The sequence below is a fragment of the Salminus brasiliensis genome, chromosome 1 (genome assembly GCF_030463535.1).
Source record: "Salminus brasiliensis chromosome 1, fSalBra1.hap2, whole genome shotgun sequence".
NCBI lineage: Eukaryota > Metazoa > Chordata > Actinopteri > Characiformes > Bryconidae > Salminus > Salminus brasiliensis.
In genome coordinates this window covers 90,380,904-90,408,831 of record NC_132878.1, presented here as the reverse complement: position 1 = coordinate 90,408,831, position 27,928 = coordinate 90,380,904, and the positions used below count along the sequence as shown (strand labels likewise).

The 27,928-nt window shown below is 41.3% G+C and overlaps 1 protein-coding gene across 3 annotated transcripts; it reads right to left on the bottom strand.

Moving 5' to 3' along the window:
* phf1 (PHD finger protein 1) lies at nt 1-27,928 on the bottom strand. 3 transcript variants are annotated; one of them, XM_072692374.1, is made up of 16 exons: nt 27,248-27,923; nt 26,624-26,702; nt 22,521-22,602; nt 20,696-20,782; nt 19,235-19,329; nt 17,538-17,686; nt 16,503-16,598; nt 16,351-16,419; nt 16,113-16,236; nt 15,779-15,846; nt 15,304-15,435; nt 13,121-13,199; nt 7,474-7,589; nt 6,950-7,033; nt 5,696-5,764; nt 3,772-3,863 (listed from the first exon to the last, which is right to left on the bottom strand). In XM_072692374.1, exons 2-15 carry the CDS (start codon nt 26,699-26,701, stop codon nt 5,704-5,706), a joined length of 1,320 nt encoding a protein of 439 aa, XP_072548475.1. In that variant the 5' UTR covers nt 26,702; nt 27,248-27,923; the 3' UTR covers nt 3,772-3,863; nt 5,696-5,703. The 3 variants fall into 3 exon arrangements, with proteins under 3 accessions (XP_072548474.1, XP_072548475.1, XP_072548476.1); XM_072692373.1 differs by lacking the exon at nt 5,696-5,764 and having other exon boundaries at nt 1-3,863; nt 27,248-27,914; XM_072692375.1 differs by lacking the exons at nt 3,772-3,863; nt 5,696-5,764; nt 6,950-7,033; nt 7,474-7,589 and adding an exon at nt 11,929-12,956 and having other exon boundaries at nt 27,248-27,928.

The following is a 27,928-nucleotide window of genomic DNA, read 5'->3' as shown; positions in this document are numbered from 1 at the left end:
TGATGGGCAATGCTTTTATTAGTCGTTCACATTTTAGGTGTTGACCTACTGTACACAATGTATAAACCTAATTTGACCAAAAGTCATATAGAACATCGAACCAAACTTGTACTGGACAACAATTCAACCCATAAAAACAAACAAAAACAAACTAAACTAAACAAAAGAAAACAAAAATAAAAGAGTACAGTCTGCTAGTTTTTGTCCCTTGACTTTAAAGTTAACCCTGAATTGTTTTTTAAAAATCCATCTATGGTCTAAAAAACACTTCACAGGTGCATCATACATGATTTTTCATGAAGGAAAAGAAAGAAAAAAATACAATACATTCATTTCATCCACTGATGAAGTTAACCTCACTCGCATGAGGAATTACTGCTCAGACTCATCAAAGTCTCTAATCTAGAAAAGGACTGTGTTGCTTCTTTAACGTTCCATGCAGAGACGTCTTGCATCCAAAGGCCTTAGTTGTCTTTTAAGGTTTATAAATGTCATAAATGGGACAACATTTAGAGTAAAATCCAAGCGTGAACTATTCAAATGATTTAACTACAGTGAAACTGATAAATCCTGTAACTCTGCTGATCTTGGCATAATGCATTTGATTATTAATCATAATACTTAATGCGCAAAGTATACTTGCTTTTTGAGTTTTTGGAGAATTTAAGGCCATTATTTATAAAAATACATTTAATTAAGGCTAATATTTATCACCACAGCTTCCACATTAAGTAACAGATCAAGCGTCTCAAATGTACTTCAATACTTTGCGTACAAGCCAACTACTGCTGGACCTTTTGGAGGCACTCGTCCTCTACGTTATGTCCTTATAAGCCTGATGCCCAGTTCTGATTGGACTGATTGGACTAGTTTGTTTTACATTTACATCAACAGCTTTTGTCTGATGCTCTTATCCAGAGTGACTTACATCTACATCATGTTACAAGTAGGAGAATGTAGTGTTAGGAGTCTTGCTCAAGGACTCCTATTGGTGTGGTATGCCCTAGTCTTTGGGCCCCTAGTCTGCTATTGGAAGGGTGATGTTGTCATTCAGTGACTCTGTCAGGGGCCAAATCATTATGACTGGACAATAAAGGCCTATGGGGTGAACAGTGGTGAGTGCGGTGTAGGGTGAGCAGTGGTAAGTGCCTTGTGGGGTGAGCAGTGGTGAACACCCACCAGTGCTCCAACTGATAGCGGGGTGATAACTGAAGCTTTGGTCATCCAAGGTTCATTGTTGTGTGAGGGAATAAATGCTATTTTGTCTGATCCAAACTGTAGCATAAATCTCCCATTTTTTTTGGTAATGGTTACAGGAGGAATGCGTCACAAGACACAACGCAGCACCCGTCAGCAGTGCCTATGCTAACCCCTGTCCACCATGCAAAATCCAACAATAGACACACAAGACTTAATACTGGAACTTGGAGGAATGGAAGATTTTTTGCCTTGGCCTCCACATTTTCCCCAGACCTCAATCCGAACAAGCTTCTGTGGGATGTGCTGGAGCAGAAGATCAGATCTTCAACAGCTCCACTTTGCAACTTAAAGGGTCTGCTGCTAATGTCTTGGGGACAGATACCAATAGCTACCAGCGACCATTTTCACCTGTTCTTTCAAAACAATCTGAATTGTCCAGCAGATTAGTTTTTTAAATTGTTATCAATATATTTTCTATCATTACTACCAGCCAGATAAAGCTTTCCTCTTATAGTTTGTCTTCAAGATTCATTGAAAGTTCTTATTTATTGAAATCTGAGCAATTAAAAGTTTGGTTTGAGAAACCATTGACAAATATGTGATCTTATGCATGGTTATCCAGTAGAGCTGCTATGTAGGACACTGTGTGAAGACTCTGGGTATATCCATAGCTGTACATTCCTCCCTACTATTTGTGTTACAGGATTTACAGTAGGCTGCTTAAGTCATTTGAGTACGCTGCGCACACACATAATTACCACATCTGAAACTTTTAAATGAGCTCAGTGCAGCTGAATCAGTAGAAAGTAAATCTGTAGTGATTACATTCACTGAGCTAATTTAAAAACTGAAGAAACATCTTCTAGCTGATCCCCTTTAACTTCAACTTCTCTATTTTTCTTCAGTGCACACTTATTGATGGTGCAGACAGTATTTCTCCAAAACCAGAAAGTGAAGGTTTTACGTTTTACCTGCTGGATAACAGAATCAGGTATGACAAATGTGACGCCTACACTGTATGTCCAAAAGTTTGTAGACACCCCTTCTAATGAATGCATTCAGCCACTTTAAGTTCATTGCTGACACAGATGTGCAGATGCGCACATATGCAGCTTGTCTAGTCCCTATGGTTCTTTCCAAAGAACTGCCAATAGAGTAGTACACTCCATTGGGCTAGAGGGGTATAATACCCCCCAGCATTGAGCTGTGGATTAGTGGAGCTGTGTTCTCTGGAATGATGACGGTGCTCCATTCAGAACGTCTGAGATGAGTTGGGGAGTTGGAGATAAGGTATGGTGGCGATCAACCAACATCCTGACCTCACCAATGCTCTTGTTGATGAATGCAATCTAATCCGCACAGCAATACTCCTTCAAAATAGTAGAAAGTCTTCCTCCCTGGACAGTAGGGACAGTTACTCTAACAAAAACAGGATAAACTCTTTTTTTGATTTCAGAAGAAACGACAAATGAGCAGTGTCCCAATACTTTTGTCCATATAGTGTAGGTAGAACATCAGTTCTGATTTAGTGTAGTCTGCTTAGCATCTTCTGGTTACAACATGAGCTTAAAATTGTTTACTTTACTAAGATGAGTGTTTAATATGAGGTTAACTGCCGGGATTTTGGCTTTGCTCATTGTGGGTCATGTTCTGGTCTAGAAAGGGTCTACTAAGCTTGAGCACTTGAAGGTGTACTTAAATAAAGTGAATGATGAAGGTGTTATTCAACGTCTCCATATCAGATGATCCCTAGACGTGCAAAATGGACGTTTCTCTATTGCCTAATTACACTGTTGATCAGACCGGCTCTTTCTAGGTCATCGATCATTAAAAGGTTGCATATTAGGAAGGAATACCTAATTACGACTCAGATTTATCAGTATTATCAGTATTTCTCAAGGGTGCCCTTCTTCCCTGTTAAGGTAATATTACAATTACTGGTGTACTTTATGACCTCCCGATAAACATCTCTCTGGCAAATCATAACTCTTAAGACTGTGATGAGTGCATAAACAACATAGAATAGCTTATATCGTGTATATATATAATACAAATCATGATAGTAAAGTTCAAGGCATTCTAAAGGTGTTTTCTAACAGTATTCAAAATATAGGAGACGCCTGCGGGGGGAAAAGAGATCTAACAGTATAATCCCACAGAGTGAAGTTGCTGTTGAGCTCAACCTGGATTTGTTTTATGTAATTTTTTTCCTCTTTGCTTGCTGAGACTCGAGTCCAGTGCTCTGTCAGCCGCACATATACAGCCCACTCTGATCACACAGGTTCATCGAGCTTTCCTTGGTCACTCCCTACTTGTTTAATGTTATGTACTCTCGCTGTTTATCTCTAACCCAAGAGCTCCAAAGCTCCCTCTTTCTGCATCTTTCTGCCCTCTTCTCTCTCTTTCTCCGTTAGTAGACTCTCACGTTTCCCCACTCCACCAGGTACTGGACCTTCCCGTCCGGCGTGACGCGTCTAGCCAGAATCCTGACGGCCTCCCCGCCGCCCCAGCCTCTCGCTGAGGGCCCGTCCATGCTCACTCCGTTTGGGTAGGGAGTCACATCTCGCAGGAACAGTGAGGGGCACTGCTCGAACCTCTGGCCAGCTTGATGAGAGGCCGAGAAGGGCAGGCAGGGCGCCGGAAGCCGACAAGGGTCCTCTGCACTGTGGGAGATGCGAGGAGACAAAGGAGAAGATGACAATGTGAAAGACAAGACGCTGAGTCTTAATCACCAATCGTTCTTATTTAAGGACAATGGGGACACTTTTTAGACAGTTCTTAGGAAGATACGGCTAAACAAGAGCCCATTCTCATTACGATGGTCTCAAAGTCAGTCCTGGGGACCTTGAGTTTGTGTTTTCCTACTCTAACACACCTGACCCAACACCTTAGAAGCTTGTTAATAAGTTAAGAATTGTATCAGGTGTGCTAGATGAGGAACAGGGACCAGACCGGACCAACACTGTCCTATACACAATACAAAAACACTGTATAGACCATAAACATTAAGCACAGAACAGTACAGACTAGTGTACGGAAGATGGAGTTGGAGGGGGGGTGGGGGGTGGGTGGTAGAATGAATCCTTTTCACAACGACCAATGAAATGACAGTTATGTCATTGCAATATAAATTGAATCTAATATATAAATGGAAATCTAAGTTTCTAAGACAGAAAAACCAGACACAGGTCATTAGTGTTAATCACATGTTTAGGATAACAGAGCTGAGAACGCCACATTTACCGTCTGTGAACTGAAAAAGTTTAAGTTTTGAGGTTTTCTCTGTATAAAAAGCTGATGTTATAATGATTTCGCAGATGATACTGCAGTTCCAGCATAAACTGTCAATCACACTCAATGTATATTCATCTATCTTGTTTTAAAAATAAAATTAGTAGAAATAGTTAGATATATTAGATTTTTTTTACTTAAGTAAAAAAAATTAAACCCTACTTTTACCAGACTTTTTGAACCAGAACACTGGCACTTTTACTTAGAGCAGCATTATGGAGAATTGGTATTTCTTGCTTTTGGGCTCCCCCTACAGTTGGGAAGAGTAATTTGCTATTTGAGCCTCCCTTAATGACCTGCTTTTTTGCAAAGGCTGAGAGACAAGAACCGCCAGTGAAGGTGAGAGAAGCATGTGGATTAAGGTAGTAAAGTAATATTATAGGATGTTACACTAATTACTGTTACTATCATTATTATTATTATTATTAAGGTTATGTGGCATTACACAGTTTTGTGCCCTGAGTCACATAGTGCAGTGAGCCTGGAGTAGCAACAATAGTGTTGTAATGTAATGTAGTTGACCTGTAATGACACTATCACAGGTCAGTGGAGTATCAAACCACCACAGAGTCCTACTGTCTTAATCAGAAGAAATCTTGGGCTGTTGTGAAAAGGGTCCATTGTCTATATGTATCAGTGTGCACTGGATTGGACATGAGGAATAGGGATGAGGTACCTGAGACCTGATTGTATGTACACTGTAAAAAACAAAGGTGCTACAAAGGGTCCTTAAGCGATGCCATAAAAGAACGAATTTAGGTTCCATTAAGAACCGTGTTTATAAAAGAGATGTGTGAGAGAAGGTCTGAAGAATCTTCACTTGATATAACGGTTCAATAACAATTTAAAGGTTCTTCACACTCACACGTCTTTAACAAACATGAAAATGAGTTTTTCTCTGGCTTCGCTTAAAGCTGCATTACGCAAGAATTGGTACTTCTTTGCGAAGTGTAATTTGCTCTTTGAGCCACCTCTAAGATATTTGCTTTACACACATGCATTTCTGGACAAGCTGAGAGATACAGAACCGTCACTAAGGGTGTGTTTATACTTGTAGTTCGGTTCCCTTGATCCAGACCAAACAAGAAAATCATACATTGCATATTATGTTGCATTTTAGTCCTGGTTTACTTTACGTTCATACTGAAATATATATCTGCAATCAATCCAAAATTAGGGGGAAGAAATGTGACGTATGACGCACGTATGACTTCAAGTAGAGGTCTGCACAAGGAGGGGCATGTCCGCGGGTCCTGCGTGATCCACCGAGTAACTAGCAGGAAGAAACGTATGTTATGATAAAGCTTAAAAATTTTTTTACTGTGGCTGCATCCCAACTCACACACATCTGACTTTGCTACACTACACTAATGAGTGCGATTCTAATGATGACTAGTGTTGAAACACTGTGTAGCATGTTAGTGTGTGGTTTGGGACACAGCCCTGCTAAACTAAAGCATCAGACAGAAAAAGTTAAAGCACAGAGACTCCCAATTTCAGCTGCAAGAACGCCTATAACACAACTATCTTGTGACATCACGTCCTGCTTTCGGTGCATTTAGACCCCTTCGGTTTCTTAATGTGTTCATACTTCAAACGCACCACAGCAGAGTTCGTTTAGAGACTGAACTATAAAATTTGAAGCTTGTTTGGTGCGCAACAAAGTTCCACAGGCAGCGTTCACACTTACTCTAACGAACCGCATGAATGGAGCAATCACACCAGGCTTTGTTTTAATCGAACCACAGCTGACAAGTATAAACACACCCTGAAAGTGAAGAAGGCATGTGGACTGAGCCGGCAGAGTACTATTACAGGGTTTTTCATGAACATGAATGGGGTTTCGCAGAGTTACACAGTTCTCGTAAGTGTGTCCTGCCTGCCTCACCTCACTTCCATAGTGCAGTTAGCAGCGATCTGGGCCCAGAGTGGGAATTATGGAGGCGCTGTTCTATCTATGGAGCATTACCACGATTTTGAAGCTGTTATTTTAACCCCTTAAACAGCCTATGGTCACCCGGTGGGCCGAAAATGTTTTTCCAAACGTTCATTACCAGAACATAGCCCCACCGGTTTGTACAGAACTCCATGTAGCTACTGATTAATACACTTTAGTGTGTAATAAGCCTTAAGAAGATTAAGAAGTTAAGTCAGTAAAGCAACATGAGGCAGAAGTGTTCAACAGCTTTGGGAAAAGCCAATAATACGCTGAAGGCATCTGGGCAATACTTCTATAATAGGAGATGTGACCATGACAGGTGGAATTGCTGACTTCTATTACTAATACTACATGAACAGTAGCCGCAGCTCAAATAATAAAACTGTGATAACATAATTTCACAGACATCAATTTCAAAAGTGCCAAATCTATCTCCATTACATACTGCTGACTTTAATATCTCATATACCAAAACATCAGAGAGTATTAACAAACAGAAACCGGCCTCTGTTTACAGACCTGTAGTGATGCAGAGTTCGAGACAGACCCTGAGATCCATTGTATGATGGATGATACAGAGCAAACATTCTCTTGGGAGGAGACCTGTTCAAACAAACACATGTTTCACCCTTAAAATGTGTGCACTGCTGACCAACCCTGCTATTCAGAATACAGAATTGATTAATAAATCAGTGTCCAGTTCCAGTGCATCTCATTAAGCCATTCATTAGAGCAGCTAAACACAGTGTCAGTTATCAAAACATCAGGAATTGTCTAGGGCAGGGCTTCTCAGTCGCATTCTGGCGTGCCACTGCCCAGCGCATTTCAGAGCTTCCCCTGCTCCCAGCACACTCAATTCAACTAATGAACTAATTAACAGACCCCTCCCGAGGCGAGGTGGGTGTGTTAGAGCAGGAAAACACTACAGAATAGAGGGCAGTGGAGCTCCAGGATCAGTGCTGAGAAGAGCCTGAGAGCCTGACTTCCACCTAAACCCAAGGTGGTGACTGACCTTGGTGTGTTTTCAGAGAGTCAATACTAACCCCAATCCTAGTTCTTCCTCAGATTTCCGGGTGTTGTAGACGTTCGCCCCACCTACATATCCATGGCAACATGGCACCAGATCTATGGGGTTGGCAGTAACACCTGGTGGACAGGTCTGGAGGGAACAGAACACACTGGTTACAATTTACAAAAAAAACAACAACCCAATAATGGCTGAAATAATGCCTGGTATAACCCACCAACGTACTCACTCACAGCTACTGTGGTAAGGATTTAGCAGGACAGCATACCGTATGGTACTGTATTGTGGATAGCATGTTGGCTTGGGCAGTGCTGGCTCAGTGGTTAGAGTACTGGGCTATCGATCACAGGGTTGTGGCTTTAATACCCTGGTTAGCTACACTGTCACTGTTGGGACCTTAGCTCTCACCTGGCATTAACATGCGTTTTGTGTCCAGATAGTATCTCAGTCGACTTTGACTGGAATCTGTTCACACTTGTCATTAAAATGGCCCCCAGTGTGACCAGATAAGATCCCATCTTACTTTCCAGGGTAAAAAAGCACACCAGCACAAACAGCATTTCCCCTTAACTTCCTGTAAACAGAGGCTTCTCATCAAAATTGTCCTGCTCTGGAAGACTGAACAGTTTAGAGGGGAGGTGGGGCTTCTACAATGCGGTGGAACAATAGATGGTTCTCGGATTGGCGTAACGGCTCTAAGAGAAAATGCAACTGATTATTTAAATTGCAAGAAAACACACTGTGTAATACTGCTCTCATCTACCGGCAAATAAACACACACACACATACAGCGAGGGAGAGAGAAGCCAAGATCCACAGGAACAATTACTCATATTAAAAAAAATTTCGACAGGCGTATTTCCGCTTGTCTGACAGAGAACAGGAGTCTGATCACAGAGAACGGATCACATTGCATTTATACACATACTGAACATGGTTTGAGTGATCCAATCGTAATTCATTTACAATGCATTTTTAGACTTGTTTACACCTGAATTTTCGTGCGGACAAGTGAAATCTGAACGTGATCTGATCCCACTAGATAGCATGACAGATAAGAACACTTTCAGTAGATTTTCGGCCTGTTTGGTACTGCCAATTAACCCACCATTTGTATCTCTTCTTAGCACTAGCAATACTTCGAACACTAGGAGAGTAAAGACTTAACACGTCCCCTCTGATACATGCGAAGCCAGCCACTGCTCCAACACACCAGCTAACAGCTAAGAGAGCAGGATCTCCCCACCCGGAGAGAGCAAGGCTAATTGTGCTCTCTCGGACTCCGGCCACTGATGACAAAGCGGCATGGCTTGGGATTCGAACTCACAACCGTTTTCCCATAGTCATGAGTTAGAATTTGGTCCTAAAACAAAATCTTTAAAAACATTTTCATGGCAGTGATATGAAATGTAAATTAATTTTTTTACAAATATGCATAATTTCACACCAAAGACACACTGGAAAAATAGTTCACTGGTAATTTTAGGTAGAAAATAGAGCAGCTAGATACACTGTAAAAAATTCAGTGAAAAACAAAACATTTAGAGCAATTTTCATGAAAGTGTCGGCAGAGACGCATCAATATCTTCATATCTATATCAGATTTGTCCTGAATTATTATGATCCACTTTAAATAAAGTGACAATAATAAAAGTCTAAAGTAAAATACCATTATTTTTGAACTATTGCAATCAATCACCTTCAATAAAGGAACAGTGTTGAAGGCGCTGCAACAAAATTAATCTGCCAAACACTGACAAGAATTATTCTGTGGTACCCCATGGGTATACACTAGCACACAGCCAGCACAAGACAGCACTAGGACTATTGGCCTTTATTTTGCGGTTCTTGTTTGTCATTTAAGAATTGTAAACATAAATATAACAGTAATAAAATTAACCCTAAAATTACAAAGATAAAACTTTAATTGTTAGCATGGACAATCTGCATGTTTAACTACAGATTTAGTAATTCTTGTAATTTGACATATACTTGATTGTAATTAAAAAGGTAGAAAAACGACTGTATAAATTATTTATTTTCTGTATAAAAAATAAACATAATATGTCATTATTGGCAAAATACTTAAAATACCAGTTTGGCAGTTTGGTTGTTAATTTACAGATGATGACCATACATTTACAGGGTTTTGTATACAATAAAAAAAGAAAACTACTTAAAATATCTAGAGTTATTTTCCATAGAATTATTATAAAATATATAATAATTTTTTACAGTGTATGAGTTATAGACCCCTGATTCCTATCACCACCACTATAAAGAAATCAGAGTGAGTCTGTTTCTCTGCAATGAACAACTGCACTGCAAACCCCACTCTGAATGACTCTAACCCACTACACTAAATTATGCTGAAATTTTGAAAACTTGGTGAAATCCCCCTTTAAGAGTCAGAGAATATCACATAAACCCGTATCTAACCTTGCTCGTGTTGATCCCACTTATGCGCTAAGCTTTGATCTAGCACTGTTTTTCTGTCTGTGATATGCTTATAAATACAAGGACGCGGGCAAATGAGACCGGAACCAAGATCAGCACTCTTAGCTAGAGAGGCTTGATAAACAGGGGTGAGCGAGAGCATATTGTGGGTGAGTGTATGCTCGGTGCATGGCAGCAGTGTGTTAGAGCACGGTGTCAGAGTTTCGGCACTCATGCAGAATCTAAATGACGGCATTACTCGGTGGTGCATTTCCCTTCTGCACAAGTCATTTGACAATAGCAGCATGACACAGCATCTCAAAGGCACCCGTAATCTCGCTGCAACATGGCCAGATAAGAAGGCATCAAAGGCGGGACCACTGTAAACGTTCTATTATTGCTTGGGAAGTGCTTTAGCTTACATCTCATTTTATAGCACAGACTGCAGATTTGTATCCGAGGATAGTTCCCCTGCTCCTTTCTCCTGTGCAGATCTTTCTACAGTGCAGGACCGTGGCGAAGAAGGAGAAAATATCACAGTACAGTGTGCAGATGATGCACTGCCACTTTAAATTTGCAAAGCTCCAGCAACACTATTGTCAGCCTGCCAGTGCCACCTGGCCAGACTGTAATCGACGGCAAAGCGCATCTGGACAAACTGCCGAACCATCTACCAAACATGACTGCATTTTCCTGCACCCATATGACAATAAGCTCACCAGAGAAGTGGGTTTCTCAGACCCATATGAGCTAAACCAAACCAAGCAAGCCTACAGTTATTAATGTTTACCTGTAATTACAGACATGTGAAAAATTAGAAGACCCGATAAAAAAAACTTTGACATTTTGAGCATATTTAAACATCTGGATATTAGATCTTTATTTAGACAATATTGAGAGATGGGAGCAATCTAACTAAACTCATACAACTGAAGAAATGTCTTTAATAATCAACTGTAAAATGCGATTAACAGAAATGCAGTTTTCTTGTGAGGAAAAAAATAGAACACTCCACATTTATCACTACTTAAAATGGTTAAAAAAGAAGCAGGTGCAGAACATCAGCTGCAGATGATTAAAACATGGTTAGAGCAGATTCTGGAGGAGCCTGTCTTGTATTGAAACCTCAGACATTTAGCTTGGTTTGCTAGTGAGTGGTGAAGATCACCATGGCCAGATCCAAAGAGCTCTCTGAGGCCTTCAGAAAGAAGGCCGTAGATGCAGAGGAGTCTGGGAAGGGGCTTTAAAAGATCTCAGAACAATTAGAAATCAGCTGTTTAACTGTCTGCTAAATCATATACAAGTGGAGAACATTTAAAACAACTGCCAACATGGCTTAATCAGGCCTTCCTAGCAAGTTTAGTTTAAGAGCAGACCACAAAACGAGTAAAGAAGCCCCTAACAATCCCAAAATGCTATCAGGGGACCTACAGGCGGCTCTTCTCACAGTTAATGTTAATGTACAGCATCTACCATCAGAAAGAGACTGCACAAGTTTGGCTTTTATGGGAGGTGCACATGGGGGAAATCCTTGCTGACAAAATAAAAAAGAAATAAAAAAAAAAAATCAGGACAGGACTGAAGGACCTTGACACCCAGACCAGGACTTCTGGAAAGAGCTTTCGACAGAAGAATCTTAAGTCTTGCCCTGAAGTTTTTGGGTTTTTTGACAGTATAGGCTTTCTTCTTACACAACTCCAATTAAAAGCAACCATTCCTTCACAAGAAAATTATATTTCATTAAATGATGTTTAAAGATATTGCTTCAGCTGTGTGTGTTAGATTAGCTCCACCTCCCAATATTGCTCACATGAAGATCAAATGTCCAGATGTTTCTGGTGGGACTTTATTTGGAGTGGTCCTTTTTAGACGAAGTAAAACACTGATCAGACTCTCAGAAACAGATCAACAACGTCTCAGTGATGTAGCAGTATCGGCACTTTCAGTTGGTCATCAAGAGACTTTTACTGAAGACTTCATTCCAGGGGATAAGGTTAGGAGTAGGACCAGGGTTAGGGTTAGGTCTTGGGTTGGGGTTAAGGTTAGGAGTAGGACCAGGGTTAGGGTTAGGTCTTGGGTTGAGGTTCAGGTTAGGAGTAGGACCAGGGTTAGGGTTAGGTCTTGGGTTGGGGTTAAGGTTAGGAGTAGGACCAGGGTTAGGGTTAGGTCTTGGGTTGAGGTTCAGGTTAGGAGTAGGACCAGGGTTAGGGTTAGGTCTTGGGTTGAGGTTAAGGTTAGGGGTAGGGCCAGGAGGAGGGTTATGTTTTGGGTTGAGGTTAAGGTTAGGAGTAGGGCCAGGATGAGGGTTAGGATTAGGTTAAGGAATAGGACCAGGATTAGGGTTAGGTTTTGGGTTGAGGTTAAGTTTAGGATTAGCCTTTGGGTTAAGGTTCAGGGTTTTAGTAAGGGTAAAGATAAGGCTGGTTTAGTTTTCTTCATGGATAAAGTCTACTCTAAGTGCGGCATCAACAGACCATCTTCAAGATATTCACCTCAGTGTATTCAGATGTTTCACTGCTGCTACAGCACTGATATGCTGCTGATGTGTTACTGATACTCTGTAAAGAGTCACAAAGGACCACTCCGAATAAAGTGCTACCAGGTTTCCATTGGGGCTCCTAATGTTTTCACATGACTATATATTTAAGACAATGTGCAAAAGAGATCAGAGACTGCATTTCATTAATTAAATTAAAGTTAGGGATGAGTTTGGGTGGTGATCATCCAATACCCTGACCTCACTAACAGTCTTGTTGCTGAATCCAATAAAATCTTTACAGCAATGGTCTTCCACAATTTAGCAGAAATCCTTCTTCCCTAGACAGTAGAGACAGTTACTCCAACAAAAGCAGGATCAACTCTTTTTAATACCCTTAATTACAGAAGACACAACGAACGTGCAGGTGTCCCAATACTTGTGTCCAGATAGTGTACATAGAACTTAATGTCTGTTTTGACTGGAAATGGAATAAATGAAGGAGGATGCATCCTAAGCCTCCAAGGGTTAAACACCAGAAAGCAAAATGGCAGGCCGGCAATCTCGCATGTGTCACCAGGAGCGAGCTGTAAACACAAAGACAATTGAAGTTAACAGGTGAATCTCGTCGCCTGGCTGGGATTGCCGGGTCACTTTCACGTTTGAGAGGAGCTCATTTTTGATGCAGGCGGACGTGGCCCCTGCCGGTCTTCCTCCTGACCGGGCTGCAGTTAAAGACAGAAGCACTGACCTGTGTCTCCACGATGCGCCGCTTTGATTTGCGAGGCTCTGGCCCTACCGTTCGTCTCTGGCAGGGCAGTGACAGGGGGCTGTGGACCAAATGACAGAAGATCATTCAGTAACCTTGATGAGTTTCCTCCACAGAGCTGGAATGGTAGAACGTGTGTCAATACGCGGAGAAGGCATGCAAAATAATATCGCATATGGATGAGCTTTTCTCTTCAGAGAGAGAAAGGAAATCATTTTGCTTGCTACTCAACTTTTGGATGTGACAGTGGGTCTATTTTCTATAAGAAATTGTTAAAAAAGAGGAATTTGCTCCAGGAAATGGTTAAAATGCTAACCATTTAACCAGTTATTATTGTCGCTTGGCTGCACAAATTAAACTATTACACAAATGACTTTGTTAGTTACATAATGAACTGTTTCAAGACCAAGAAAGACAAAACTCTACAAAAATCAGTAATTTGAGTAAATTCAAATCATAATAAAACATCTCCTTTTCTTCTTATCATCACAAATGTTATGTTATTTGAATGAGATTGGTCCAACTGTTTCAATGAGCTGCAACATGCCGTCTACTATTGAGGATAACTGGGACTTCTAAAGCTTAACAAACCTCTAAGAAAGCATCCAAAAAAGCCAGAGGTTTAACTGAGCCAGAGCTCAACAGAGCAGAGCGCCATCACTTTTGGTTTGTGAGAAAAGGAAGCAGATCTGAGTTTGGGTACTATGATTAGATGGAAATGTGAATATTTTCCAGTAAAATCCATTTAACTACAGTGATAAACTGAACTGACAGATCCCGCCCTTCCCAAACCAGTCCTTTTCCACATAAACAGGGCATAATTGCGACCCCTGCTGTTTTTCAATTCTTGCAAGATGGCATAGTTACAGTTAGCTTGCTAACATTGTTCAGTACTGATTAATAGTGCCAGCCTAGTTAGACTTGATGATGTAGGGAGACTGGGTTTTCAGTAGTCTCTGAAACATATTTCTTAATCTGATTGAATCCATTTTTCTGATTTATCAGATATAAAAGTTAATGACCTAGAAGAAATACTGCAACAGAAATTCACTAAGAGAACAAAATGAACTAAGTCAATTAAATGAATGCAACAGAGAGGCCATTACTTTTAATTACATTAGAAATTCCAATTCAGGGGCTGCATCCTTCGGAGGTTGAGTTCAAATACAGTTGAATACCGTCAGAGCAGTGCAACTAGGCTGTCCCATGTCTAAGGCTCATTAATATGCGGCCGAGAAACCTTTCCTTCTTTTTCATGGCGATGAAGGATCGAACGGGCGAATCCTTTAAAAGCCAACAGATCTCGAGATTCATTACGTGCCAACACTGAGGTCTACGCAGCCTTTCGAATGCTATGCCTTCGTATATATTGTGTCCTTAAATCATTTTTACTAATTGTCTAACAAAAATGTCAATGTACAAAAATGTACTTTAATGCAGTCAAGGTAAATTAGTAGACCAATCCAGAAAAAATGGATGTATTCAGGGGTCAAACAGGGAATTTCCAAATTCCGAATTTCATGTGGTCAGATAAGGAGTCCTAGTTTTATGGGTTTCAGTAAAGATGCATGTATTTGTGAAATGTGTTCTCCGCGTTTTACCCATCTGTGGTAGTTCACACACACACTAGTGAACTAGGGGCAGTGAGTACACACACACCCAGAGTGGTGGGCAGCCAACTCCGGCCCCTGGGGAGCAGAGAGGGTGAAGGGCCTTGCTCAAGGGCCCAACAGTGGCAGCTTGCCGAGCCCGGGTATTGAACCGACAGCACTGTCATCAATAGCCCAGAGCTCTAACCGCTGAGCCACCGCTGACCTTGTACGATGGGAACAGTATTGTTCAATTTATGTGAGGTTCTCAGCACTCAATTCACGACAATAGCTGTGTCCCAATTCAGGGGCCGCATCCTTCAAAGGGCGCGACATACGGAGGTGTACCGTGGCCGTGACGACAAAGTGTACTGCCTACAAATACAGTATACAAGTGTATAAACCTACAATACCAGACTGGCAGATTTATAAAGCTGCTCAAATAGCTACTGAGCAATATGCAAATTCAAGTGACATTCAGGTAGAATATAAGAGCACAATTTGTCCACGTATGAGTGTGTTTGGCTGATGATCAAGGTGTGTGAGAAGAAAGCCTAGCGCAGCCCTTGTGCTGACCTTCTGCGATGTGTGATGCTGACAGGCTGGTCAGCGATGAGGGGCGATGAGTCAGATGACAGCGGGGGAGGAGCCCGCACTTGAAGGCCGAAAAGACATTTTTTCTTCTTGATCTCTTTGCCCGAGACGAACCTTAACAGCAAATGAAAATGCTGGGGTGAGAACGTGAGCCGTTACAGCAGCAGCACAGAGCTGGGCAGCGCTCTGTGTATTACGTGCAAATGCAATAAAAAAGGCAATGGCTTGCAAATTTGATAAAGTGATCTGGGGATTACTGCAGTAATTGTAAGGCTGCTATCACGTCAAGAATAAAGCTGCATCCACATTGTCTGTAATTACATAATACAGCGATTCCTCGGGCGCAATTAGGACAACGCACTAGTGCAGAATTCGAGTAGCCCACTCATATTGAGGGTTAAAAGTAGATCTGGAGAAATTACAGCACTGTTCTCTGGTTATATAAGATCTGTCTCACCTGTCTTTGTGGGAATTTAAAGCGTTGAGCAGATTGTTGCAGCGATCTTGCTTGGGTGTATCTGACAACTGAGGGACGGCAAGAACACAAAGAAACCTTCAGATGCATATAAATAACTGTCAGCCACGATGCGAATGCAGTGGGACATGCATTTCAGTAGAAGGTGGTTGTATTTAGTAACACTGGAAAAATGAGAAGAGGCGAGAAGATGGCAGTGATTAAAAACACGGCTGTTCAACCTCATAGAATGCTGAGTTTGTGCTATGTTTAATCGAGTCTTATCCTCAGGGCTGGTTTGATTAGCATGTCTGTATATACAAGATTTTCCTCGTACCGTGCCCAGCAGCAAAGAATCCCAGTTCTCGTTCGTGAAGGACATTATTTCGTGATCGAAATCAAAGTATTTCCTCTTGCAGCACAGAGACAGATGATACAGCACCAAATGGGCCAAATCTACCCTAAATGGATGGAACAGAGACCCAAAATAACATCACTTACACAAGTCGATATCACGCTTTTTTTAGTTATGCGTGCTCGCTGACCGAATACAGTAAACAGAAAGGCGGTCTTACCAGGTCATAGGCAGTCTCTGAATGGTCTCTGGTCCGTTTGTACAAACCGAGCACTGGAACTGATAAAACCTTAAAGGGAGATTGGAAAGAGGGTGGCATGTAAAACCAGTAGTGCAGCACCAGCGTAGATTTAATGCCACCGATATCCTCACCTGTCTCCATAAAGCAGAGGTTTAGTCAGGCACTGGGTGCAAGCTTCGTGAAACCACTGGCCGCAACTGCCGCACTGCAACATCTTCAAGTTCCACCTAATAAAAGAAGATGCGATGAGAACTGATGGAGGTGTTAAATCAGTCAGCCTGCATTTTAGAACTGTCTATAAGCTATAAATGCATTTGGCATCACTTTAAAGGAGTTTAAAGGAATAGTTCACTAAATAACAATAAGGAGCTTTGACTTTAAATTAATCTTACTTAATATACAGATTTTCCTTCTATAATGACAGTAGATAATGGCAAATTAATCATCAAATAACATAAAAATTTCTTGTGTGTGTGTGCGTGCATGCAACCCTAACTCATTTTACCGGATAACAGAGAATTTGATCTGAAATTCTGATCTCCATTGTTTTGAGAAATTCTCTAAACACAGGAAATCAGAATTCTTCAACTAAGCAGTTTATATAAGGGTCTTGAAGAACAGGAGGAGGAGTTTGAGGCATGGTCCTTTCATAACTCCACTTCAAGTTAAAAAATTGACCTTATCTCTAGAGACCAGAACCAGCCATTTAATACAGTCACCTTTACCGAGACACTGAAAAAGAGAATTCCCTGGAAAACAAACACCAGTTCTCAAGGTTTTCAAAAAATACTTTACATCAGAAGTCAAAGGTCTGGAAGCAAGGGCTTATGCTTAAATGCCTGAAATGTGTTTGTTAGTATAATATTATCAGTGAATTTTTTTTTTTTTCCTTAAATCAGCTAAATTACTGTGTGCCTTATTAAAGGTGAAATAGTGCAATTACTGTCCTTGTTAGTGTTTTCAATCAGGTGTGTTGTGAGGTAGGATAAGTCTAAAAAGCCATGCTTGGTAGGGCACTATTACTAATTTCACAGTTCTGAGTTTCACTATTACTGTAAAAAGTGGAAATACAGACCCAAAGACTGCTACCATATTTACTGCAGAAAAGTTCCATTAGAAAAAAAATGACATTTGAGGCCACAGTGAAAAGTGCAGGTTTGACTCACTCTCCAGGTCCGGCACAGTAGCAGTAACACTGTTGCTGGTTGGTCAGGTGCTGGGGGTCCCAGTCTAAGGACGACAGCTGATAGGGCAGCCTCAGTTTCATTAACTGCATGAGTCGGGCGAAGCGCCCTCGTTTTAAGGCTCCTCCTCTCTAGGATGAAACGCATCCTGTCAGTTCAATGCATCGCATCACTCATCACCCCCCTCCCACCCCCCTCCTGTCATGTAAGCAGATTTAATAGAGATCTTATTTGAAGATTGGAGTTGAGAAAAGAACAGCTGAAAGGGAAAGTCATTATATTTTCCGAACTGAGGTCAGACGAATAAGATTTCTATCGTCAAATGGGGTTGTCAGCCGGGGGTGTAAAACGCCAGAGCTGACGGACAGATTAAAGAACAAGCCCATTTAGCGAAGCAGACTCCCAGCCATCACCTGCAGAGCACTGCTACCTAATAAACACACAGCCCAGCATAAGTAATTCATGGACTTTCACAAAGAGTCGCACCAAAGGTAGAGATTGGAAGCGCACCCGTGCTGTTTCCTCACATCTCAAGTGCTTAAGGCAAAAACCTTGTATCTCCATTTTTATTGTTCTTCACTTTTTGACATATTGTGAATCTGGCAGTTGTTCTGTCCATTGTGCCCATGACGAATTTCATGACGAATGGACCAATAGAAATGCTCTGAAATGACTGGCAATAAAATCTTTTTACATTGACTTCTATTGAAACTTAAGAAGGGTTTTACCTTCTTCTGTAAATTTGCTATTTTGAAGATACAGGTAGCAACTTGCTTCTCATTTCCTAAAAAAAACTAGCCCATGGTCCCTAGTTGGCCCATAGCCATTGATCAAAAATTATTAAATGCATTTTTTAACAGTTATGACCTAACGAATACGACATAGCACCTCAAACTACTGATGCCCTCTTTAACTCGTTTACAGAACAAGCAAGTTCACAGTGGTCATGGTAAAACAGATCATCTGGGGTCTCTGAGGTCACCAGGTACCACCACTCCCCACCACAATGTCTTGTGCTCTTACAATACATCAAAGGAGAGCTGGTGGGACTTTTATTTCTTCAAGGTGAAAAAAAAAAGAAGGCTCACCCAGATATAAAAGTCACCGGCAGCTCTCCTTTGATCATCCACAATTTTGGGCACCCACTGTCGCCACGGCAACGAGTACACGGCGGTGCGCCTCCATCGGTCGTGTACCGTTACTGTTTTACATTACCGAACAAACTGAAACATGTACACACAGCATTACCCTGATCCACTGGTTCCAAGTGTAGACTACTGCTTACCTACAGCACACTCTTCAAAGGGTTCTTTGAGGGAGAACCCTTAGAGGAACCACTTTTGGTTCCATAAAGAACGATGTTTGTAGAAGAGATGTGTGAGGGTAATAAAAGGTTTACAAAGGTCTTCATGAAACCACTACTGGTTTTTATCTGGCATCCCTCAAAGAACCCTTGGAAGCACCATTATTTTTAAGAGTGTAGTTATAGGTAGCTAGGTTCAGTAAGTAAAAATTTACTTACTAAACTTACTAAATACCCTAAGGGGTATTGCTTTAAAAATTAATTAACAATATGGTAGGGAAAGGTAGTGAAAGGTAGAGCAATTTTTCACTCTGACCACAACACAAGTGTTCTGTCCATATCATGCAGCCCTAATTCACACAGTGCACATCCAAACCTTGGTTGCAACAGCAAAGACACATTGGCGGCAGATCCAGGAGTTGCTGTCAACCTCAGGTTCAATGGTTGGAGTATGGCACTGTGGATGATAACCTGAAATGACAAAGAAAGATCAGTTCACACACAGCTGAACCACAGTTCAAAATGCCCTTTCAAAAGTTCAATTAAATATTTAACCTTTTCCACAGGCCCCCTAGTGGCCATTCTGCTGGCTGAATGGAAGTCAACCGGTCAGATTTTTTTCTTTACTGGTTTCAATTTGCTTTAAAATAAGGTCGTGCTCATGTCACAAACTTACCAGCATGTGGAATCTGAGCTTTCAGTGCTCTTCCGCTCATGCAGAGTTATGATCACTCATCTTCTTATAAGTGATGTGTGATTTCTATTCCTATTCATGCGTTTTCTTGTTCAAACTGAGAGTTTCTGACCCCAATAAACTAAAAAGCTTTCAGCTTTTAATCAGGTTTAATGTGCAGCAAGTAAACACTTGAGCTGCCTATACCTCAATTTACATATGTGATAAACAACACCTGCACAAACTCTGTAAAAAGTGTTCTGGAGATAAAAAAAAACAACAACATCATAAAAATGGCCGTAACCAGTTTCTGGTCTTTCATAAAATGAAACTTTAATTCAGTTTAATTTGTACATGATTTTGTGCTGTAAAGTCACTTTGGAAGAATCTAGGGTATCAAAGTGACACTGGGATGGTACCTCCCTCATCTCTGGGGTAGTACCCTCAAAGGTACCATTGCAGTAACTTTAGTTAAGGGACATGACTGTACCATATTCAGCCCCTCGTCCAAATCGAATATCTTATAAATACCATTTCTACCTTATCTATGACAAGGTCTTCGCAACCCTCTACCTTGTCTAAGTCTTCGCAACCCTCCATCACCCCATCATCTCCTCATCCTTCCTTGCTCCATTTATCAGAGAAGGGGGACTGGCTTCCTACCACAAGCATAAGCACAAGCCACTTGAACTCCAGCCCAAGCTCACTCAGCCTAGAGTTCTCTCTACTCTCTTACAACCTCCTCCCAAATCACCATGCGCTGAAGGCACGGTCTGAACTAGCAAACTGAACCTTAAGAGTCATGCTGTGCCTCTGAGGGTACATTTACATTGTTTGTACCTCGATGAGCAAACGCATATCTGCACAGTAGTGGACAATACCCAGTGGTGGCAGTCACTTGTGGTAGTCAGTCAGTGGTCATGTGACTTATTTTGGGCTACATAAAAGAGAAATCTCCTCACAGTAAAATCTATGGTGTGAAGAAATAGTACAGACTTTGAACAGTGTACCAGAAACAACAGTTTATGGTTAAGATTCACAAATCAGTGCCAACTTCACATTATGACTACTTCTTAGATTCAGTTCTCCAGTCTTCATGGGTGGATATCACACAGTAATTGTTGTGCTTTAATAGGAAGATGTTGGTTACACTTGTTTGCTTACCGTGGCGGCATTTCAGACAGTTTATGAGAGGCTCTTTTAGAGGCGGTCCGTCACAGACACAACAAACCTCCTCTCCACTGGCTGAGACTGACAGAGAGAAGGAGGGGGCGAGAGAAACAGAGAATGAGAGGGAGCATGAATAGGATGTGGCATGTAAATGAACTAAACTGAGAACAAATTCTGCAACATTCAGTCCTAATAATCTGATTAGTGACAGAATACATTCAATTATCAAATAAATAATTAGAAATATTCACAAACACACTATATATCACTCTAAGGAGTAATGTATAATGTTATAAATTATATATATATATATATATTTAATTTTATATAACATTCCTACAGGAAGCCGTGGTGGTTTTCCATCACTGTGTTCATCATTAAAACATCTCAAAGGTTCTCCTCATGGAGTCTAGTGTTATTTAGAGTTCTCCTCCAACACCTGGTTTGGTAAATCAGGTGAGCTGCTGCTGCTGCTGCTGCTGCTGCTGGAGTTGAACACATCCTCCACGCTGTGCTGGCTAGACTGGGGGACATCCAGGAGAAACCTGGAACCAAGCTCTGCTTTTAAGACCAGCTCACAAGATCTCACTCACTTTCTTCAGAATGAGAAGATCTCGCTTCTTTTCACTGGATTTATCTAGAGTTTGTACAGTAAAAACTGCAATACTGCATGTGCACTATATGTACAAAAGTATGGGGACACATGCTCATTTGTTGTTTCTTCTGAAATGAAGGGTATTAAAAAAGCTGCTGCTGTTCATCCTGTTGGAGTAACTGTCTCCACTGCCCTGGGAAGGCTGTCTACTAGATTTTAGAGCATGGCTGTGAGAATTTGATTGCAATCAGCAACAAGAGCGTTAGGAAAAGGTCAAGATGTTGAATGATCACCATCCCACCTCATGTCCAATTCCCCAACTCATCACAAAAGTATTGGATGGAGCTCCATCCATCATTCCAGAGAACACAGTTCCACTGCTCCACAGCTCAATGCTGGGGGGGCTTTATACTCCTCTAGCCCACGCCTGGCTTTAGGCATGAGGCCATAATTTGCTCCAGAGAGTCCTATTGGCATTACTTTACTTCTCTACAGGGACTAGATAAGCTGTGTGAGTGTGCATTTAAGATACTTTAGGTTGCAGCCCTAGTGCAAACTGTGTTTATAATGGCTGCAACGTAAAGTAGCTCAATGCATTCATTACATCAAGACGTATAGTGTGTGTATAGATGCGTTGAAAGTTCAATTAGAACAGCTCATTTAAAAGCTTAGCAGTTTTTAAAGTACATATATCAATTACGAGGTGATATTCAGGATTTCGAGACTCATATCAGTGTTACAACAGAAAAGGGATCTTATTATATGTAATAATCTGCTGTTTTGAGTTAAAGCTATTTTGTCCCAAACTATGTAATTATACAATGTACGCCAACCAAGCGCCCAAATATGGCTTTTTTCACACACAGCACATCAGCAAAATCAAAATACTCACCAGAAATATATTAATATTAATGTTTAAAAGTAATAAAAATCCCACATATCAAAGTTAACTAACCCTAACTAACACAATCACATTTGCGCACATGTTTATACTGATCCAGTCTTTTTAGATTTAGTGTAAATCACACATATAGACTTATCAAGACAGTGAAAATGCTATTCAACAATTTCTCTTCTGATCCATTGAGCACCATTAACCCGAGCGTGAGCATATGTAACACACATACTGAATCTTGTCCTGGATCCTGCTGGCAGTGTGAATGCACTGTTGTTGCTGAGAAAGCTGCTGCACAGCAAGTGAAGGGTTAAGACTAGATTACTTACATGAATGAATGTCTTTCCTGAGGACCCAAAACTCTGAATTATCCTCGAATCTGACCAGGCAGCACTGCTTCACTACATCTACCTGAGGAGCAGAAGTTACAGGAGTTGCTGAAGCCCAGTACTAGTTATAGTAAGAGACACACAAGAGAATGAATACACACACACTCTTGACTTCTTGCGATGTCAGGATATGGGGTCCGAGATCTATCCTATGTGAATTATATATAAATACTCATATGTATTTAAACGTCCTACTTATACTATATAGAACATATACGGGTGCTGTCACTTAATAACCTTCTATGACAACTTTACAAGAGAAGGGAAAAAAATGCAATACCTTCAATGGAAGTCAATGTAAAAAGATTTTAGTCCAGCCCATTTTGGAGCATTTATATTGGTCTGGTCATGAAAGTTGCAGTAATTGTAACAACTGCCGGATTCATGATGTCAAAAAGTGGAAAAACGTCAAAAATAGAAATGCCTTGGAACGAAACTCAGTTTACATTGACTTTTATTGAATATGAGGACGTTTTTCCTGTAAAGTTGACATTTTGGACATACAAGATTCGCGTGTGACAGTGAGGATATGTAAGTGCTCATATGCAATAGCATATCATAGGTCCTAGTAGCTATATATAATAATAATATAACCCATTCATGAAAAACATGAAAAACAATTAAAAGTACACTCATGCCAAGAACCATTTAGGAACCTTTATTTTTAAGACCCTCAGCTTAACCTCAGTAACCAACGTACAAGTGTGAGGAACCTTTTTCAAGTTTGAAGAAGCCCACATAATGTAAATGATCTAGCAATTATAGGTGCATCCAAGTCAAGAACCATTTAGAAACGTTTTTTATGAAACATTTTTATGAACCTTACCCAAACCCTTAGCTTTACCCTAGTAACCCAAGTGCAAATTCAATGTTCAGCACCTTTAACAGTGTTATAGGGGTATATCTGCACTGCACGGGTTACTGAGGTGGAGCTAAGGGATAGTCTTTTGGCTTAAATAGTCTTGGCTGTACCTTTAATAGATAGAACATTATTATGTTACGTGAGCTTCTTCAAACTTTAAAAAGGTTCCTTCTACTTGCACCTCTCATTTACATAAACGGTTCTTTAAAGACTTGTCAATTGATATGGTATTTCTATGGCATTTTTGTAGGATCTTTAAAGAACCATTTGTGAGAAGTAGAAGTGTGAGGAAGCTACGAATGTTCAACACCCTTAAATTCCACTTTCAGTGACGAGTTCTTTAGAGAACCTTCTTAAAGCCTGATAAAGCTCACATAATGTAAAGGTTCTACCAATTAAAGGTTCATCCAAGCCAAGGACCATTTAGGAACCTTCATTTTTACGAGCCTATCCCTGACCCTTAGCTTAGGAATATTCAACACCCTTAAACACAGTGTAGAAGTATGACCACTTTCAGTGGACGGTTCTTTAAAGAACCATTTGTAAGAGGTAGAAGTGTGAGGAACCTATGAATGTTCAACACCCCTAAATTCCACTTTCAGTGTGTTTTGGCTTAAATAGTCTTGGCTGTACCTTTAATAGGTAGAACATTATTATGTTACGTGAGCTTCTTCAAACTTTAAAAAGGTTCCTTCTACTTGCACCTCTCATTTACACAAACGGATCTGTCAATTGAAAATGGTACTTCTATGGCATTTTTCAGGATCTATCAATTAAAGGTGCACCCAAGCCAAGATACCTTTAGGAACCTTCATTTTTGAGACCCTACCCCTTAACCTCTGCAACCCAAGTGCAATACGAATATTCAACTTTCATAGAAGTACCACCACGTTCTTTAAAGAACCATTTAGGAACCTTCGTTTTAAGAACATAACCCAACCCTTAGCTTAAGTGCAATATGAATATTCAACATGTAGAAGAACCACTTTCAGTTTGTTCTTGTCTTTAAAGGCCAATTTGAGTCAATGTGAGGTACAAGTGTGAGGAACCTTCTTAAAGTTTGAAGAGGCTCTTGTACTGTAAAGGTTTCACCAATTAAAGGTGCAACCAAGCCGAGAAGCATTTGGGAACCCTTAGCTTCATCGCAGTAACCAATGTGCCATACGAATATTCAATGCCCTAGAAGTACCACTACTTTCAGTTGAGGGGTCTTTAAATATAAATACTACTTTCAGTGGATGGTTCTTTAAAGAACATTTTGTGTAAATACGAGTTATGAGCGCGAGGAGGCTTCTTAAAGTTTGAAGACGCTCCAAATAATATAAAGGTACTACCAAATAAGTCAAGAACCATCTCGGAACCTTAATTTTTACGAGCCTTAGCTTAGAAATATTCAATACCCTCAAACAAAATGTAGAAGTATGACCTCAATCAGTGGACGGTTCTTTAAAGAACCATTTGTGAGAGGTAGAAGTGTGAGGAACCTACGAATGTTCCACCCCACTCAAATGTGTCACAGAAGTACCACTTTCAGTGACGGAACCATTAGCATAAATAAGATGTACAAGTGTGAGGAACCTTCTTAAAGTCTGAAGAAGCTCTATATAATGTAAAGGTTCTACCAAATAAGCCAATAACCCTTCTGGAACCTTCATTTTACAAGCCTTACACCAACCCTTCGTTTCACCTCAGTAACCAAAGACTAAAAGGAATATTTACCACCCTTAAACACAACGTAGAAGTAAGACCATTTCAGTGGACGGTTCTTTAAAGAACCTTTAGTGGAAAAAAGTGGTACGAGTGCGAGGAACCTTTTTGAGGTTTAAAGAAGCTCACAAAACATAAAGGTTCTACTAACTAAGCCAAGCATCATTTAGGAACCTTCATTTTTAAGAGCCTATCCGTGACCCTTAGCTTAGGAATATTCAACACCCTTAAACACAGTGTAGAAGTATGACCACTTTCAGTGGACGGTTCTTTAGAGAACCATTTGTGAGAGGTAGAAGTGTGAGGAACCTACGAATGTTCAACACCCTTAAATTCCACTTTCAGTGGACGGTTCTTTAGAGAACCATTTGTGAGAGGTAGAAGTGTGAGGAACCTACAGATGTTCAACCCCCTTAAATTCCACTTTCAGTGGACGGTTCTTTAGAGAACCATTTGTATGAGGTAGAAGTGTGAGGAACCTACGAATGTTCAACCCCCTTAAATTCCACTTTCAGTGGACGGTTCTTTAGAGAACCATTTGTGAGAGGTATGATGGGTTCTTTAGAGAACCTTTAGTCTAAACAACACACACAAGTGTGAGGAACCTTCTTAAAGCCTGATAAAGCTCACATAATGTAAAGGTTCTACCAATTAAAGGTTCATCCGAGCCAAGGAACCACCCATTTAGGAACCTTCATTTTTAGGAACTTATCCCTGACCCTTCGCTTCACCTCAGTAACCAAAGAGTAGAAGAAATATTTACCACCCTTAAACACAAGGTACTTTTAGTGGACGGTTCTTTAAAGAACCATTTGTAAGAGGTAGAAGTGTGAGGAACCTACAAATGTTCAACACCCTTAAATTCCACTTTCAGTGACGGGTTCTTTAGAGAACCTTCTTAAAGCCTGATAAAGCTCACATAATGTAAAGGTTCTACCAATTAAAGGTTCATCCGAGCCAAGGACCATTTAGGAACCTTAATTTTTACGAGCCTATCCCTGACCCTTAGCTTAGGAATATTCAACACCCTTAAACACAGTGTAGAAGTATGACCACTTTCAGTGGACGGTTCTTTAAAGAACCATTTGTGAGAGGTAGAAGTGTGAGGAACCTACGAATGTTCAACACCCTTAAATTCCACTTTCAGTGGACGGTTCTTTAAAGAACCTTTTGTGAGAGGTAGAAGACACCCTTAAATTCCAGTTTCAGTGACGGGGGTTCTTTAGAGAACCTTTACTCTAAACAAGATGCACAACTGTGAGGAACCTTCTCAAAGTTTGAAGAAGCTCCACATAACGTACAGGAGCCCTGTCCCAATCCTTGGCTACATTTGTGTAGAAAATGAAACACACACACACACACACACTCTCTCTCTCTCACACACACACACACACACACACACTCTCTCTCTCTCTCACACACACACACACACACACACTCTTACACACCAATACAATACGATCTGAAAACTCACTCTTTTGACATTGCCCAGGTACAGCAGTCCATCACTCCACCGTGCTAAAACATCTTCTCCCTCACTGACTACCCCCATCCTGAGCATGAAGTAGGAGAGAGAGAGAGAGAGAGAGAGGGAGAGAGAGAGAGAGAGAGAGAGAGAGAGAGAGAGAGACACTTTGAGAGAGTGCAGTGGAGTTAAAAGTGCAGGAGAAAGCCCTGAGGGCCTCGGGAGCGAGGCGCTCTCCGACCCAAAGGGTTAAACTCACACTCAGTGCATAGCGACAGTGTGAATGCACAGAGAGACGGAGGCATTAGCCAGCGCTGCTGTTTCTGGTGCTGCACGGCCACAACAGGGTCCAGCGTTTCCTTATGCAACAGCAGCTCGCGGGCCCGGTAAAACGCGGCTCGGGATGATGAAGATGAAGAAGAAGAGTTATGGAGGTGGCGGTGGGGTGCGGGTGGGAGGGGAGGGGAGGGGATGGGAGAGGAGGGGAGATGAGGGGAGAGGAGGGGAGGAGGGGGGCTTTTTTTTTTTTTTTTTGAATGTTGGCTAGCTGCGTTACTCTGCCGGTTCTAGACATGCGATGTAGAAATGACACCAGAGGAGGAAGAGAGGGAGGAGAAACGCTCCGGGCTTTACCTGTAAAGTCGTGCTCCTCTCTGCTGGGGTCACAGAGATTGCTGTTCGAGCTTGACATGAAAATATGTCCGACCTCCGCTGCTTTGCTGCTCTTTTCCTCTTCTTTTTTTTTCTTCTTCGCGTCACACGAGTATGGATGTGCTTTGAAAGAAGGAGAGAGAGAGAGTGTGTGTGTGTGTGTGTAGGTCTGCAAGTAAGAGCGAAAGAGCGCGCGGGCGCAAGGACCGTGCGCGCGCGTGTGTGTGTGTGTGTGTGTGTGTCAAAACGGTCAGTCAGTCAAGTCGTCAGCGCTGAGTCTGTCCGTCTGTCCGTCTGTCCGGTGCCACGCCGCTCCGTCATGTTCCCCTCTCCCCTTCCTCTCCCCCTCCTCCTGTTTTCCTCCTCTCCGCCTTCGCTGGTGTTGTTAAAACGTGCCTGACAGCGAGGCTGGAGCCGACAGAGACGCCATCATCATCATCCTCCTCCTCATCATCATCATCATCTCTCCCTCTCTCCGTGCGTGTCTCTCTCTCTCTCTGTCTCTCTCTCTCTCTCTCTCGACTTGTTGTGACGCAGACATAAAACACAGAGCAGTCGAGTGGGAGGGAGAGATAAGGCGGGCTGCTCTGGCTGCCGAGGAGGGGTGTGTGTGTGTGTGTGTGTGTAGATGTGTGTGTGTGTGTGTGTGTGAACACCTTCACA

What these genes read in the sequence shown, in the direction of transcription:
- phf1 (XM_072692373.1), bottom strand. Translation starts at nt 26,701, where the DNA reads ATGGGGGTAGTCAGTGAGGGAGAAGATGTTTTAGCACGGTGGAGTGAT. An exon ending in CTGTCTGAAATGCCGCCACG is followed by an intron (nt 19,330 to 20,695) that starts GTAAGCAAACAA and finishes TTGTCATTTCAG; the next exon opens with GTTATCATCCACAGTGCCAT. An exon ending in TCTTTGCTGTTGCAACCAAG is followed by an intron (nt 17,687 to 19,234) that starts GTTTGGATGTGC and finishes GTTTCATCCTAG; the next exon opens with AGAGGAGGAGCCTTAAAACG.